The sequence below is a fragment of the Equus przewalskii genome, chromosome 9, assembly GCF_037783145.1.
Source record: "Equus przewalskii isolate Varuska chromosome 9, EquPr2, whole genome shotgun sequence".
NCBI lineage: Eukaryota > Metazoa > Chordata > Mammalia > Perissodactyla > Equidae > Equus > Equus przewalskii.
The window spans coordinates 4,270,307-4,284,979 of NC_091839.1; the positions used below are offsets into that span (position 1 = coordinate 4,270,307).

The 14,673-nt window shown below is 50.1% G+C and overlaps 1 protein-coding gene across 1 annotated transcript in view; it reads right to left on the bottom strand.

Moving 5' to 3' along the window:
* RHPN2 (rhophilin Rho GTPase binding protein 2) overlaps positions 1 to 14,673 on the bottom strand; it is a 50,039-nt gene that overhangs the window by 31,479 nt on the left and 3,887 nt on the right. Inside the window, exon 2 of the mRNA XM_070557348.1 lies at positions 7,003 to 7,118. Within this exon, the coding sequence (XP_070413449.1) occupies positions 7,003 to 7,118 (116 nt within the window). The remainder of the gene's footprint in view (positions 1 to 7,002; positions 7,119 to 14,673) is intronic.

Below are 14,673 nucleotides of genomic sequence, written 5' to 3' on the forward strand. Positions count from 1 at the left end.
GATTTTCACTTCTCCAGGACTGATTCTCTGATACCAGCTGCTGTCCAGCAGTTCAGTTCACTTCTGACTCCAGCTCCTGGTGAAGGCACAGACCCCACGGGTTAAGGCCTCCGTGCCCCAGGACTGGGGCCCCCCACTTCAGGACCAGGGCACCTCTACTTCTGACCAGCCAGCTACAAATCAGGGGTTCCCACAACCCCTCCTCAGGTTTGGTAACTCACTACAACTCACCAAACTCAGGAAAACACTTTACTTACATTTATTGCGGGTTATTGTAAAGAATACAACTCAGAACAGCCAGATGGAACAGATCCAGAGGCCGAGGAGGGGGGCGGAGCTTCCATGCCCTCTCCAGGCGTGCCACCCTCCCAGCACCTCGCTGTGTTCACCAACCCAGAAGCTCCATAAACCCCTTCATTCAGGGCTTTATAGACATTTCATTACATGGGCACAACTGGTTAAACATTGGCCACTGGTGACTGAGCTCAACCTCCAGCCCCTCTCCCCTTGTTAGAGGTCTGGGGGTGGGGCAGAAAGTTCCAACCCTCCAATCGGGCTGTGTGTTTCTGTCAACCAGTCCTCTACCCTGAAGGTGCCCCGCACCCCTCAGGAGTCATCTCATTGGCATACAGAAGACATTTCAAGAGATTCCAAGGCTTTAAGGAGCTCTGTGCCAGGAGTCAGGCACAAAGACCAAATATTTATCTTTTATTATACCACAGCAACCCAATGAATTGATTTTAATAAACACCGCAGGCACCACTTGCACCTTGCAAAACCAGCACCACAGAGATGTTACTGAGAACGTGACTGATACACTAGCTGGTAATGTCCACGAGGATGCAAGGGAGAAAATTCTCCCAGCCCTCAGGACTGGGAATGGCCGCTTCTCAGCAACAGGTGTGCTTTTGGCTAACGGGTATGAAACGTGTTCCAGATCACATTCCCCTCTTCTTATTCCCTGCCAGGAAGCTCAGAGACACTGTGGCCCGTATCTAACAAAGGATATAGGACGTTGTAGCATGTACTAGCCTTATTTCCAGCTAAATCTCTTCTATGTTCTTCTTTCTCCTGCCCCCATAAGCCTCACTCACTCTTTTTTTGTTTTTTAAAGAGTGGCACCTGAGATAACATCTGTTGCCAATTTTTTTCTTCTTCTTCTTCTCCCCAAAGCTCCCTCCCCACCCCAGCACACAGTTGCATATTCCAGTTGGAGGTCCTACTGGCTGTGCTCTGTGGGACGCCGCCTCAGTATGGCCTGATGAGTGGTGCCATGTCCACACCCAGGATCTGACCCAGCGAAACCCCGGCCTGCCAGAGCGGAGCACACAAACTTAACCACTTGGCCACAGGGCCGGCCCTCACTCACTGTTGTTTTAATCTCACATGATGTACGAGCTTGTTAAGGTGTCTCAAACCCATTCTGGAATGAGGCAAGATAAACAACGGTAACTCCTGCAGGACAAGACCTTTGCCTTCTCTTTCTTTCTATTTCTCCTGAACCTGGCATAGTCCTTTCCACATAGTGAGGGCTCAACAAATTTCAGGTGATGAAAGAACAAATGGCAGGGTAAAGACCACTCTTTAGAGTCAGTGGCGGGGGCTGCTGTCTGGTTCTCAGCAACAAAAGGGGTCCAACTTAAATATAACAATTTAGACCCTAAGACCCCCGCCCAAATGCCTGGAGAGCCCCCAGTTACGCCAGCTCTTGATTTTTCCACCTCTATATATTGATTTGCCACTTGTCCTCCCTCTCGACTTGGCAACAATTTGAGATCCAGGATTCGCAACCAATTGATGAGCTGTTCTCTGGAAGTGGACCTCTTTGCATGGGTCCCTCTGGACAAGGTCGGTGGCCAGGCGAGGCCTCAGGGTCAGTTTCCACAATGCAGACCTCCACGTACAGGGATGATTCAGAAATGCACCCTGGAGTGGGGGCTGTTTCTCGTATGGTAGTGATTTTTCACTGCTCACCAGTATGGGGAGTTTCTCAAATATGGGGTATCAATTCAGTACGGGGCGTGTGCCCTGCTCCTCTGTGCCCAGGCTGGGGAAATAACCTGGGCAACCAACATTAACAGAATCAGCCGGCCTAGATTAGGAGTTAAGACCAGAGCCTTGGGGCCAGCCCGGTGGCGCAGTGGTTAAGTTTGCACATTCCGCTTCAATGGCCCAGGGTTCGCCAGTTCAGATCCGCGGTGTGGACGTGGCACCACTTGGCAAGCCACCCTGTGGTAGGTGTCCCACATATAAAGTAGAGGCAGATGGGCACAGATGTTAGCTCAGGGCCAGTCTTCCTCAGCAAAAAAGAGGAGGATTGGCGGCAGATGTTAGCTCAGGGCTAATCTTCCTCCAAATAAAAAAATTAAAAAAACAACAGACCATAAGACCATAGCCTTGGTCTCAGTACTGGCGCCCTGCTCCTGGACTGCCTTTCCGGAGGGAAAGGGGCCTTCCTGGAAGAACACGGCTTTTCTCAGCTCTCCCTTGGGTGTGCGCCCCCTCTGAGACCCCTGTGGCCTGGTCACTGATGCTACAGCCAAAGGAGGCCTTTGAGGCTGAGCGGGACGAGGCACAAGAAGTGTTTCAGCCTTTCCTGCCAGCGTCTCCCAGCCCAGGTTCTCCACGGCTCCCTCTGGCCTGGGCCACCAGGGAAAGCCCTACTGCCCTGGGTTTTTCCATGAAGAACATGCACATACTGCAAAAAGTCAAGCATGAGAAGGTGTCGCACTTTCTCTCTCTGAGTGATCCACCCACCAGCTGTGAACAGGGGAAGGAAGGCCACGTTCATTTATTTCCTGAGGCCACTGAGCACATCCACATGCTCTCCCTCCATCTGGAGCTTCAGGGACCTTTTCTACCAGGAGAATCCCCTCTGTGATGATGGTCTCCACTCCAAGTCCAAAATTTCCTTGACGTCTCCTGTTTTTGTCTTAAAGGTGCATGTGAATTTTGCATTCTGACCCATATATATATATATCTCCATTTGTTTTCGTGTAACTTTTTTCTCCCAAGTCTTTTAGTAAAATTGTCCCTTTAGGAACAGACACATTGACAGGCACCATGGGCTGCATCAGCTTCAGAGAAACCTCACTGGAGCCGCTTGGCCTTAATCCATCTGACCCCAAATCCTGCTATGCCAGGCATTCAGGGAGGCTGGGGCAAGCACTGCCCCGTGCCCTCATGTGGCCACCGGCTAAGGCAGCAGATCAGCCGGTCCGACAAGACATCTGCTCCCAGCCCATCTTGCAGGGTAGGAAGGCCCCAAAGGCCATGGAGGGCTCGCATACCTCACTGCACACATGCACCAGCTCCCTCATAACCAACAGTGAGCAGTCACTAACCTCAAGTCACTCCCATTACAGCCCAAGCCACGCCAGGTCACCCCTGGCCCAGGACTTCAGAAATTCATGGGCCTCTGGTCCAGAGGTCACAAACTAGAGGTCCATAGGACCATTCACTTGGCTCCTAGGGTGTCATTTTTTCCCCCTTGAACTAGTTACCAATATTTAAAAATTCAACTATCAGAAGATTTTTTAAAAAGTCAGATCTCTACCTTCTCCTAATGAAAAAAAAAATCTGAAGATCTGGCAACTCTGGCCCTGCCCTCCACATGGGGCAAACTGCAGTTGCCCCCTCCAGAGAGAGTGTACACTCTGCACTTCACCGCAGTCCCCACCACTCCCTATTGTATCACAGCACCAGTCCCAGCCTCTTTCACTCTTTTCCATGACCACCTGGCCCCCAAAAAGCCCAGAGTGGGCCACCCCTACTCTGGTCCAGTAGCTACCAGTACGAGAGGGGAACCTGAAGCCCAGAGATGTTTAGTGAGCTGCTCTTGTTCAAAGCAGCAGCTAGTTAAAACTGAACCAAGGTGGGCCGGCCCCATGGCCGAGTGGTTAAGTTCGCATGCTCCGCTTCAGCGGCCCAGGGTTTCGCCGGTTCGGATCCTGGGCGTGAACATGGCACCGCTCATCAAGCCACGCTGAGGCAGCATCCCACATGCCACAGCTAGAAGGACCCACAACTAAAAATACACTACTATGTACCGGGGGGCTTTGGGAGAAAAAGAAAAAATAAAATCTTGAAAAAAAAAAAGAAAACCGAATCAAGTGGCAACTTGCTTTAAACTTCACAAAGACCATCTGTTTCAGAGAAACATCATCACATTTCTCCCCCAGCTTTTCTCAAGGGAGGGGAGGGAGCTAAGAAAAGAGAGAGAATATTGTCCTTGCTTAGCCTGAAGAAATACATTTAAAATATCTCATATCCTCCTAGTCAAACTCCAGGAAGGTCATGGCTGATACGGATCAGAGAAGGAGAAGACGTTGAAGGGGTACAAACCCCAGCTCCTCACAGTGCCTGCCCGGCCTCGAGCCCCCTGACCGAGGCAGGTGAGGACTGGGACCCTCACATTCCAGCATTTTAAGGGACACTTTCCCAAATGCACCCCCCGCACACATTCCAGCTGCTCTGCCTTCATCTGGGGGCTGCAGTGGGACATCTGGGAACCTGAAAACAGGCAGGCAGACAGGATGGCAGGGCCCAGTTCAGGACTGAAACTGCCCCTAGCCCACAGGGACAGCCACCTAATCAGCCTCCCAGGGACACCCATGCCGCCAGAAAATGGCTTGGCCAAATGCCCCGTTTGTTTTCGGGAAACCGTTGGTAACGGTTGAGTCTGATTAATAAATACCTAGAGGGTTTCCTCTGACAACATTCTGCAGAGGGGGCACTTTGAGCTTTGAGATCACTGAGAGAATCATTAACATCCCCACCCCACCCCCACCCCTGCCCCCACCAGCTCAACCACTGCCCACTTGACAATGAGCCTGAGCCAGCCTTGGGCCTCCGAGAGGCTGTTTGCTGGTGTCATTAACAGCAAGACAGACAAAACCGCCCTGCTTCCCACCTAGACACGTCACGTCCCCTGGTCGGCGGGGCCTGCCTGACCTCTCCGTCTCACCCTGCGTCAACCTCTGTCCCACTTCCCTCTCATTGACGCCCTAGAAACATCACCTCCTGAAGTGACAGGACTGGCTTGCTCATGGATGAAGGTCCCCACAAGAGATCAGACAGCAGGAGAGCAGGGCCTCCTCCGAACAGCCTGCAGCCATATCCCCGCGCGCCTCCAACACGGCCTGCCACTTAGTCAGTGCTCCACGAATCCATCTGTTGGGTGCCTGAGCAGGCAGATACACCCCCGCTCCTGGGGAGGCCACAGTCAGGGTTGCCCACCTGCCCCCCTCGGCTGCACAGCTGGCTTGTCAAACCGTCAACCAAACCCACAGCCCCAAAACACTGGCAAGCCCAGCACACGGCAGGCACTCCCGAAATCGGGGGCCTCTCTCTCCCCAGTCACACTGGCCATATGAGGTCCACCAGGCTGTGGACCTGACAAATCCCAGGTCCAGACTTCCCTGGGGACAGGGACACTGTCAGACATTTTAAAAGGTGAAATGTTACAATATTTTCCCAGGCTCCTCCAGCGACAACCTCCCTTGTTCCAGAAGCAGCTGGAGCAGAGGTTCCCAGACACATGGCCACCCCAGGACTTGTGTCCTCTGCTAGTTCACGAATAACAAAACAAACGCAGACATCACTGTTGCTCCTGACCCTGTGGCCGGTTCGGGGGTTGGTATATTCTTCTTTTGGGCCTTTGCAGCATTTCACAGTAAAAAGGAATAAAAGTGATGCACGCCCTCTGTAAAATGACATCCACACACTGAAGGGAGTGAAATGAAAAGGAGAGGCACCTCCACCCCCAGCCCTGGTCTTGCTCCCAAGAGCGTCCTCTGCTAACAGCTTCTTTCTTCATCCCTTCTGGAAAAAGTCTGTGCATACACAAAAGCATAGGTACAAATCCTTTAGACACACACCCAGGGCATGCTGCCCCGCACCGATCTTTCCCCCCGTTTAGTATCTCAGAGATCCTTCCTGAGGAGCCAATACAGACTGATTCAGAAATGAATTTACTCCAAGTTCATGGCCAGAAAGCTTCCTCTCATCTTTACTGAGCGCCCAGGTGAGCGGCCACATGGAAGAGCTGATCACGCCATTCATACAGGTCTGTGATGATCAAGCCTTGTGGCTCCTCTATAAACACCCGGTTTGGCATATTTGTTTTTCCCAACAACTTTTCGAGCAGCCTCTGGTTCCCTCAGGCCTCTAACAGTGAAGCGGACCCACTGGGAACACCCATTATTCAAAGCCTGCCAGCTCTCCGGGTTCCTGGCCAGGTCTCCGGGCCCCAGGTCCCTGCAAGCATTCCCCATCTCCTTCAGAGGCTCCAGGAGGCATCTGCCTCACCTATATGGGCAGCTTGGTGCCAGAACAGAGGGCAGCACGGGGCTGACAAGCGTTACCCCTAGAACTCCAAAGGAAGAAGACAGTTGGCACTCTTTGTCAACAAGAGGCAGCTGGCACACCATCTGGCGTTGCAGTGAAGGGTGTGGGGAGGGCTTAGAGCTGCCTGTGACACAGGTAAGGCTTCACTGAGTTCTATGCTTGACAAGTAACTGCTTTACCACCACAGCATAATAATGAGCGCCAGAGAGCACAGGGCTGTGCTGGGCTCCCCTCGTTAGGCAGATGGACACAAGCAATAGAAACGGCCCATTCCCTCCCGTCTGCCTTCCTGTCCTTCACAGTCAACAAATATTCACCAAGCAGTGACGCTAGCCCAGCAGATGACTAGGCAGTAGGGAGAACAGACAAGTCCCACAGAAATTAAGGAAAACAAACACAAACACAGTAACTAGACTTCCCCCATTGTTCCCCTGTCCCCAGACACAAAAACAGTCTGGATAAAATCTTGTCTTTAACATAACCAAGCTCAAGGCAAGACAGGGTCTGCTCCAGGGCCCAGCAATAAGGAAACCCAAAGCTAAAGCCGAGAGCTAGAGAGGAAGCTGGGCAGGCCTAGGAGTTTAAGGAGTGCATGGCTGGGCCTCAGGAGAGGCTGGGCTCCCAGCTGAGGCAGAGGAGCCGGAAGACACCTACTTCAGAAGGTTTTCTGCTCCCGTTCTCATCCGCACGGCTTTCAGGATCTGCTGGTTCAAGGCAGCCCTTTGATTCTGCAGTTTGCTCCGGCCAGTTTGTGCAAGGGGATTGCAACCCTGAGGGAAAATGAGAGATGCCCCTTCAGAAGTCAGCCACTCTAAAAATGATAACAATATTTAATATCACAGAAAATGTTTTAAAAATGAAATTTTTCTGAAAATAAAAGTAACAACATGTAAAATATACAAAATATCGAAAAGTATAAAAAAAGAAAAGAAAAGCCACTCATAATAACACAGCTCCAAAACGGCGCCAGTGAATTGGGCTCCTTCCTGCCCGTCTATTGCATATGCATGTTGTTATTTCTGACATTCGAGGCTGTGCTGGGAGTCACCGAGACCACCCCCCTGTTTGGAGATGCGCTAGAAGGATTCCCAGGGCTCAGCACACAGCGGCACTCACAGCTAAGATTTATGACAGCTGGATCGAAGGGAAAAGGGCAAGGCGGAGTGGGGAGGAACCACGCACAGGCTTCCTCGGGTTTCTGCCCTCCCAGGAGGGGTCACACGGAACACACTCTTTCCCCAGCAACAAAAATGCAGCAATAGTACGCGATGTCTCTGCCCAGGTCAGCCCATCGGAGAATCAACGCCCAGGGCTTTTATTGGGCGCTGATGACAAAGGCACCCTCTGCCTGGCACGAACCAAACTTCCAGGCTCCCAGAAGGAAAGCAGGTGTTCATTATAACCACACAGTTTGTGCCATTAGTCTGGGCACCAAGAGCCAATCTTATCACTTAGGAGATGGAGGGAACGCTCCAAGAGCCAGGTTCCCAGACACCAGGTGGGGTCACCCTAGCAAGCAGGCCTTTCTCAGGACAAGCAGCCTCAGGCCTGCCATGATAACCCTTTTCTTCTCAGTGGCACATCCAGTTCACTGTTTTCTCAATACTCTATCCAGAAAATTTCCTTTATTATGAAACATTCCTCAAAATCATGATTCTAATAATTGCATTATATTGCCTTTTTTTTAAGAACTTACCATTTCCTTATAGTTGGACATTTAGATTGTATCCAAGTATCTGCTATTATGTAGAATTATTTGATGCATATTTGTAAACATGAATCTTTATAACACTCAAGTTTTTTCTTGAAGGTTTATTTCTAGGGCAGTGTTACGGGGGTCAAATCTCTTTAAGTCCCCGCATGTGCCAGCCCAGTATCCTCTAGGAAAGGCTCTCTCTATTCCCCGTCCCCTCCCCCAAGCCTTAGGCAGCCACACATCTACTTGTGTCTGTAGAGACTGGCTTATTCTGGACATTTCATATAAGTGGAATCATACACCGCACGGTCTTTTGCAATGGCCTTCTTTCACTCGGCACAGTGTTTTCAAGCTTCATCCATGATGTAGCGTGTGTCAGTACTTCATTCCTTTTGGTCCCTGAATAATACTCCATCACACGGATAGCCCACTTTTATCTATCCATTCCGCAGTTGGTGGACATTTGGGGGCAGTTTTGACTTCCTGGCTATTATGAATGGGGCTGTTGGTGTGTAAGTTTTTATGTGATGTAAGTTTTCCTCTCTTGCCTACATATCTAGAAGTGGAACTGCTGTGCATACGATTCATTCTACGTTTAACCATTTGAGGACCTGGCAAACTGTTTTCCAAAGTGGCTATACTATTTTACATTCCCACCAACAGTATGTGAGGGTCACAATTTATCCACATCCTCACCAATACTTATCACTGTCTGTCCTTATTACTATAGCCAACCTCGGGCATGTGGTATGTCACTGTGGTTTTGATTCTCATTTCTCTGATGGTTCATGAGTTGAGCATCTTTTCATGTGCCTATTGGTCATCTGTATATCTTCTGTGAAGAAATGTCTGTTCATATCCTCCGCCCATTTTTAAACTGGGTTGTCTTTTCATTGCAGAGTTGCAAAGTATTATTTTTAATCTTTGCTAAGTTGATATACAGAAACAGTATGCCATTCTTCCAATTTGCATTTATTATTAGTGAAAGTAAACATTTTTTCATATATTATTGATCACTTGAATTTCTTTTCCAGTGACTTGTCTGATCTCTGTTCCTTATTTCCTGGAGTATTTGGATGGCAGTGTTTCATTCTGAAAGTGTAAGATCAGAATAAAAGTTTCATTTTAACCTACTGCTGCTCTTCCTGCCCTAGCAGCTAGAAGCCCTGGGACCTGAGTGGGGCCCCATTCCTTTCTGATGCTTATCTCTAGGTTCTGCCCACTGAGGGGGCTGTGGCTTCGCCTGGGGAGTGGCTGGTGGGCAGTACTGGGTGAGGAGCCTGCCCTTTCTCTCTGCTGCGTCACTGCCATCGCAGCTCTGCACACACCTGGCCTCCCCACCTCCGCCCAAGCCACGCCCATGGCCTCGACCCCAAGGAGGGAGAGGTGGGTTATCTACAGTCTCGGGATTTGCAGGGATTCCCATATCAGCGGCCTTTGGACCAGTGGGTCAGAAACGAGTTATGTTTCTCCTTCCACAAAGATTTCTCGTTCTCACTTCCCAGCAGATAGCCATCACCTGCCCCCACGCAGCCCCACAAGTTCAAATGACGCAGATATTCAGAATCTGACTTGGAATGGTCTCAAAGTTAACAGCTTTCAAAACCATTAAATGATCCCTGATTTAAAATAACAATCAGAAAACTAACTGTCTTTTCTCAGATAGAAGATTAAAATGTCTTTAACATTAAGCTAATTTAATATTAAAGGGCTAAAATAATTGCCAGCCTCTTTCCTTTCCACTTCCTAAAATTACTATGAAGGGATGGTTCAGTCTGACTCAAAAATTACATAGTTCGCCAAAGCTGCATGTTCCATTTTATAGAGAAGCTTTAATAACTAATTCCTTCATGAACATTCCCAGAGCTAAGATAAGTAGCCACTCCAGCTCACAGATAAGAACTTTTTCCTGCTGCTATACTTTACCCAACTTCTGGCTGGCCTGGAATTACTACACCCTAACCAGCCCACAGCTGAGGGGTCAACTTTCCAGATAAGACATAGGAATGCTTAGGATTAGATATGACTGAGTAATTGGACTCAAAACTACATTACTTCTTACTGACAGGTAGGAATGTGGGGCCTGCTGGAAACCCCAGAAATGCCCAGAGGGCTATGTGGAAACTTCCTGGAGTTCCGAGAGGCAAATCTGGGCAAGACTGCCAGAAAGACCCCCTGGCATCACCAGAGGCTGTTTTGCCATCCACTGGCCCCTGCCAGGGGGTCTCTGCTGGTGAGGACCCACAGTCCTTGCCCACAACTTAGTTCTTGATTGGTTCACAAGAGGATATGGAGCTGCTCCAAGACTGGAGTGAAGGTTTGTGCCAGGGACCAGGGCAGCACCTGGCATGCCTACCTGGCCTGGGAACCTGGAGCAGGGGAGGGGGCAACTGAATCTTCCTGGCCTCAGGAGTCACTGTCTACAAGCCCTACGGTGAAGTCAGTCTTTCCCCTACATGGAGTCTCTTGATTCCCTTACCAGACCAAGGTTTGGGCATTTGCTTCAGTCTCCAAACGTGGAAGGATGGTCAGACAGCCAACACCCAAGGAAGATCAAGTACTGAGTGAAACCTCATCTTCATCACTAGCTTAGTGGGCATCTCCCATGTGTCAGGCAGCCAGTGTGGACCCAGCATCTCAGATCCCACAGTTCTGAGGCTTGGAGGTTAACTGAGCTACTCAAGACCCCAGAGGCAGTATGGGTAGAGCGGGACTTAACCCCACATCCTTCCTGCTGCTCTAAGATGAGCTGTGAGGGAGCCTGAGCAGCAGGAATGTGCGGGATGCTGGGATGACCCACCTGCCGATACCCAGACACCCCTCCCATGCTTCCTGGCTGAGGCCTGCTCAGCATCACTGCACATCTTTGGGGCAAAGTGACCCACGTCCCACTCTCCCACCCCGCAGCCCATGATGGAGAGGGGTCGTAAATCCATGCTCTCACACCTCCTTTCCAAGGGGAAGAACATCTGACTTACGCCTAGCCAGTTGGAAAACTGAAGGCCCCTGGGCCTGAGGTTGGGTCCGGATGAGCACCTGACAACAGGACAATCAGAACCCATCAGGAGGCCTTCATTTTTCCCCACTGGCCTTGAACCTAGGATGTCAGACTGGGCAGCTGCAGCCACATTACCACAGCAAGGGAGTGTCTCCCCAGAAATGAGACCAACCCTGGAGGAGCAGAGCTGAGAAACTGAGTCTTAGTGGCAGCATCTGAACCCTAGATCCAGCCTGGCCTGAAGCCATTCCTCTGGACCTCTCAGTTACAGGAGCCAGTGCATTTCCTTTCTTGCCTAAGCCACTTTTTAAATTGAGGTATAATTTACATATAATAAAATGCATAGATTTTAAGTACATAGTTCACTGAGTTTGGACAAATGTGTACACCAGGGTAACCACTACTCCAATCAAAATATAGAACGTTACCACCATCCCCTGGCAACCAATACTCTGGTTTCTATCACCGTAACTTCCACCTGTCCTAGAACTTCGCATAAATGGAATCGTACAGTGTATAGTCTCTGCGTCTGGCTTATGTTGCTCAGTACTACACTCTGATTCCTCCATGCTGTTGCAGTTATCAGTGGTTTGTTCCTTTTTATTGCTGAGTAGAATTCCATTGTAGGGATGTACCACAGTGTGTTTACCTGCCTAAGCCATTTTGGATTGGATTTTTCTGGCCCCTGCAACTAAAAAAGTCCTAATTAGAATAATTAGGCAGATTGTTCAACTGGGAGACAAGTCTTTAAGAGCAGCAGCTAAGCAAAAACTGGAGGCACTTGATTTGGAACAAAGGAAAGAGACTGAACTGCTGCCTGCAGAGACCGAGGGCCAGGCCAGCAGGAAGGCAGATGCAGGGGGAAGGGGCAGTCTTTCCTCCCGACTGGGGCCCCGCTGGGGCAGTGCCTGGCGCCTGGCTCCCCTCCACCCAGAGAACCAGCGAGGGCCCTGCCTCCATGGTTGCCACCACATGTTGCCAGCAAACTGAGAGCACAGTGTGAACTTGGGGTCCCCAGATCAGGAGTAAGACTGAGTGAGGGGTGACAGCACAGGGTCTCCTGCTTGCACGAGGTATGGGAGAATGGATGCTTTTGGCTGCTTCTCTAGTGCAAAGATGTTTTCTCTGCTTTTCTTACTCCTTCCTACTTACGCAACCACCAAACTCTGGAAAGCAGAATTGTTTGTTTATGAGTTAGCCAGAAGCTGTCAACCAGAAAGCACAGAAATAGCATGCAATACCCTGTAATACACGCATACATCTAACTTTACAGCACACTGGAGAGTCAGGGCACGATGGATGAACAGAATCTAGCTTTTCCACGTCCATAAAAGTTACAACGTGAATTTGGCACTTGTAAATAGCCCTCTTGCCCTTCCAGGATCTCCGCCAGGTGTGGGGGCTGGAGGTCAAGGCTCAGCTGCTTCCCTAGGGGATCCCGATCCACTCACTCGGGGTGGGGGTGGGGTTGTGGGCACAATATGAATCAACACAGCCATACCCTTTAACTAGAGGCCCCCTTCAGTGAGTTTTACCAATCTGTATAAATACCTACTGTGTGCCCTCAGTTTTCTCTCAACAAGCTGAATAACGAAGCTTTTACAATCACCAACATTTCCCTGAATCAAATGTATTTCCAGACCCAACTAACGACCTGCTTATTTCAACAGGTAGGATGCACTCACCAATAGCTAACAGTCCTTATCTAGAAAAGGTGTCTGTGTGGGGTGGGGGTGGGGGTGGGGGTGGGGGTGGGGGCTGGTCTGTGTGTGTGATTTTGTACACTTCTGTAATTACCTTTTTTAAACAATTTATGTTCCCCCTTTTTTGTGTGTGAGGAAGATTGACCTTGAGCTAACATCTGTACCAATCTTCCTCCAGTTTGCATGCGGGATGCCACCACAGGCCGGCCTCCATATGTTCCTTTTAGAATACAAATAATATTGGAGAAAAAGAAACTACTTCTGAAGTTGTTTTCAATCACCTGCCCTTTTCTCTTCTTACAATCCAGTCGAAACCTGGGACTTTCTAAGGGCGTACGGCCTTAGTGAACCCCGTCGGTCTGCCTGGAAACGCCAGAAGGACCTGTCTCTCTCTCCCATCTCTGGGGCTGCGGCTGGGAGACCTCACTCCGGGCTGGCACCTCTTGCTGCCTGCTCTACCAGACAGCCAGTCCTCTGGCTGAGTGCACCTGCAGTTCCACTGTCCTCTGTGGCCACCTCCAATGCAGCCTTTGTGTCAAGAGACTCTGGTACCTGAGCCAAAGGAGGAAGTGGTGATCAGGCTAAAGCCAACGGCTGGTATCGTCAGGTGGTGTCTTGGAATCTGTCCAAATAGCCCCAGGAAGTGAGGGACATTTACAATTACAGCTCAGCACGCTGACTCTCCTCTGAGTCACCCTGAAAATTCTGTTCCTGCCAGGGGACCCCTCCTGGCCAGGATCCCACAATGTGAGGAGACGTTGGTCAGACAAGCCCTCTAGGCTGCTGGTGTGCATGGTGCAGCTAGACAGACCCTCACCAAGGCCACGGTCAGCTGGGCCTTTAGGACCTGGCTCAGACCATGGTGGGGTATGCGGTGGGGAGGGGGCAGCATCACCAACCTTTACACCTCTCTTCTTCCCTCCCTGCCCACCTGGGAAAGGATTCCAGACTCCAAGGGGGATGAGTCTAAACACCTGGAGAGACATCATCACCATGCAGGAAAGCCAGAGCTGATGAGCCCCCACGCCCCACACTGTGCTCCGGGGACTTGGCCCAATAGAAGGGTTCCCCACACACAGACGGGTTCATAAACGGTGCACACGAAATCACACCCCGCTAAAACGAATGGTGCAGAGCAGGAACCAGGAGGAGCTTCTGGGTTAAAAAAAAAAAAAGAATTCTTCCTTCTCTGCTGGAGGCTCGAGGAAGCCCAGAGTAAACAGGGACTACAAAGCAGGACAGAATGAACCTCGGGGGCCCTGTCCGCCTGGAGGTTTCTGTGAACTACAAACAACTTCTCCTCCAGCTCTTGAGAAAACAATGGAGCTCAATTCATTTGAAGCCATTAGTGTTCCCACAGGAGGGGGAGGCAGAGATAAGCCCACAGTCTCTGGACTCTCTTCTTCCACATAGTGCGACCCCTTCAACAGCCCTGGGAATGGCTTTCTCTAGTTTTTCTCCAGCTGGTTTTCTCTTGGCCAAAACCAGGTTTTCCTCCAGGTTTTAGGACTCCAGCACTCAGAGAGCCCCGCAGGCGATATCTGCTCCCAGGATGCAGTGTCCTGGAAACTTCCATCACTCTGATGAACTATAGGCCAGAACACACGTTCCTCCAAGACTTTCACTAGGAAGAGCATAAAAATCTGTTTGGGGGAAAAAGAAGCTCCATTTCCACTTGCCAATCTTTTAAGAAAGTAATCTATACTAATCTTAGACCTGTATCTCTGTTTATACATATTAATTTAAAGAAAGAAAGAAAAAACAGTGAGAAGCCAGAGAAACATGATATTGCGATAGGACAGGAAGTATTTGGAGTTTCTGTTTGGTTTTTAATTCAGAGACCCCCCCCAAGCTGCCAGTCCAGGGGGCCAGGGTCTGTACTGGGGGTGTCCACGCCTGACCGGGGGCCAAGTTCAGGCTCTCTACAG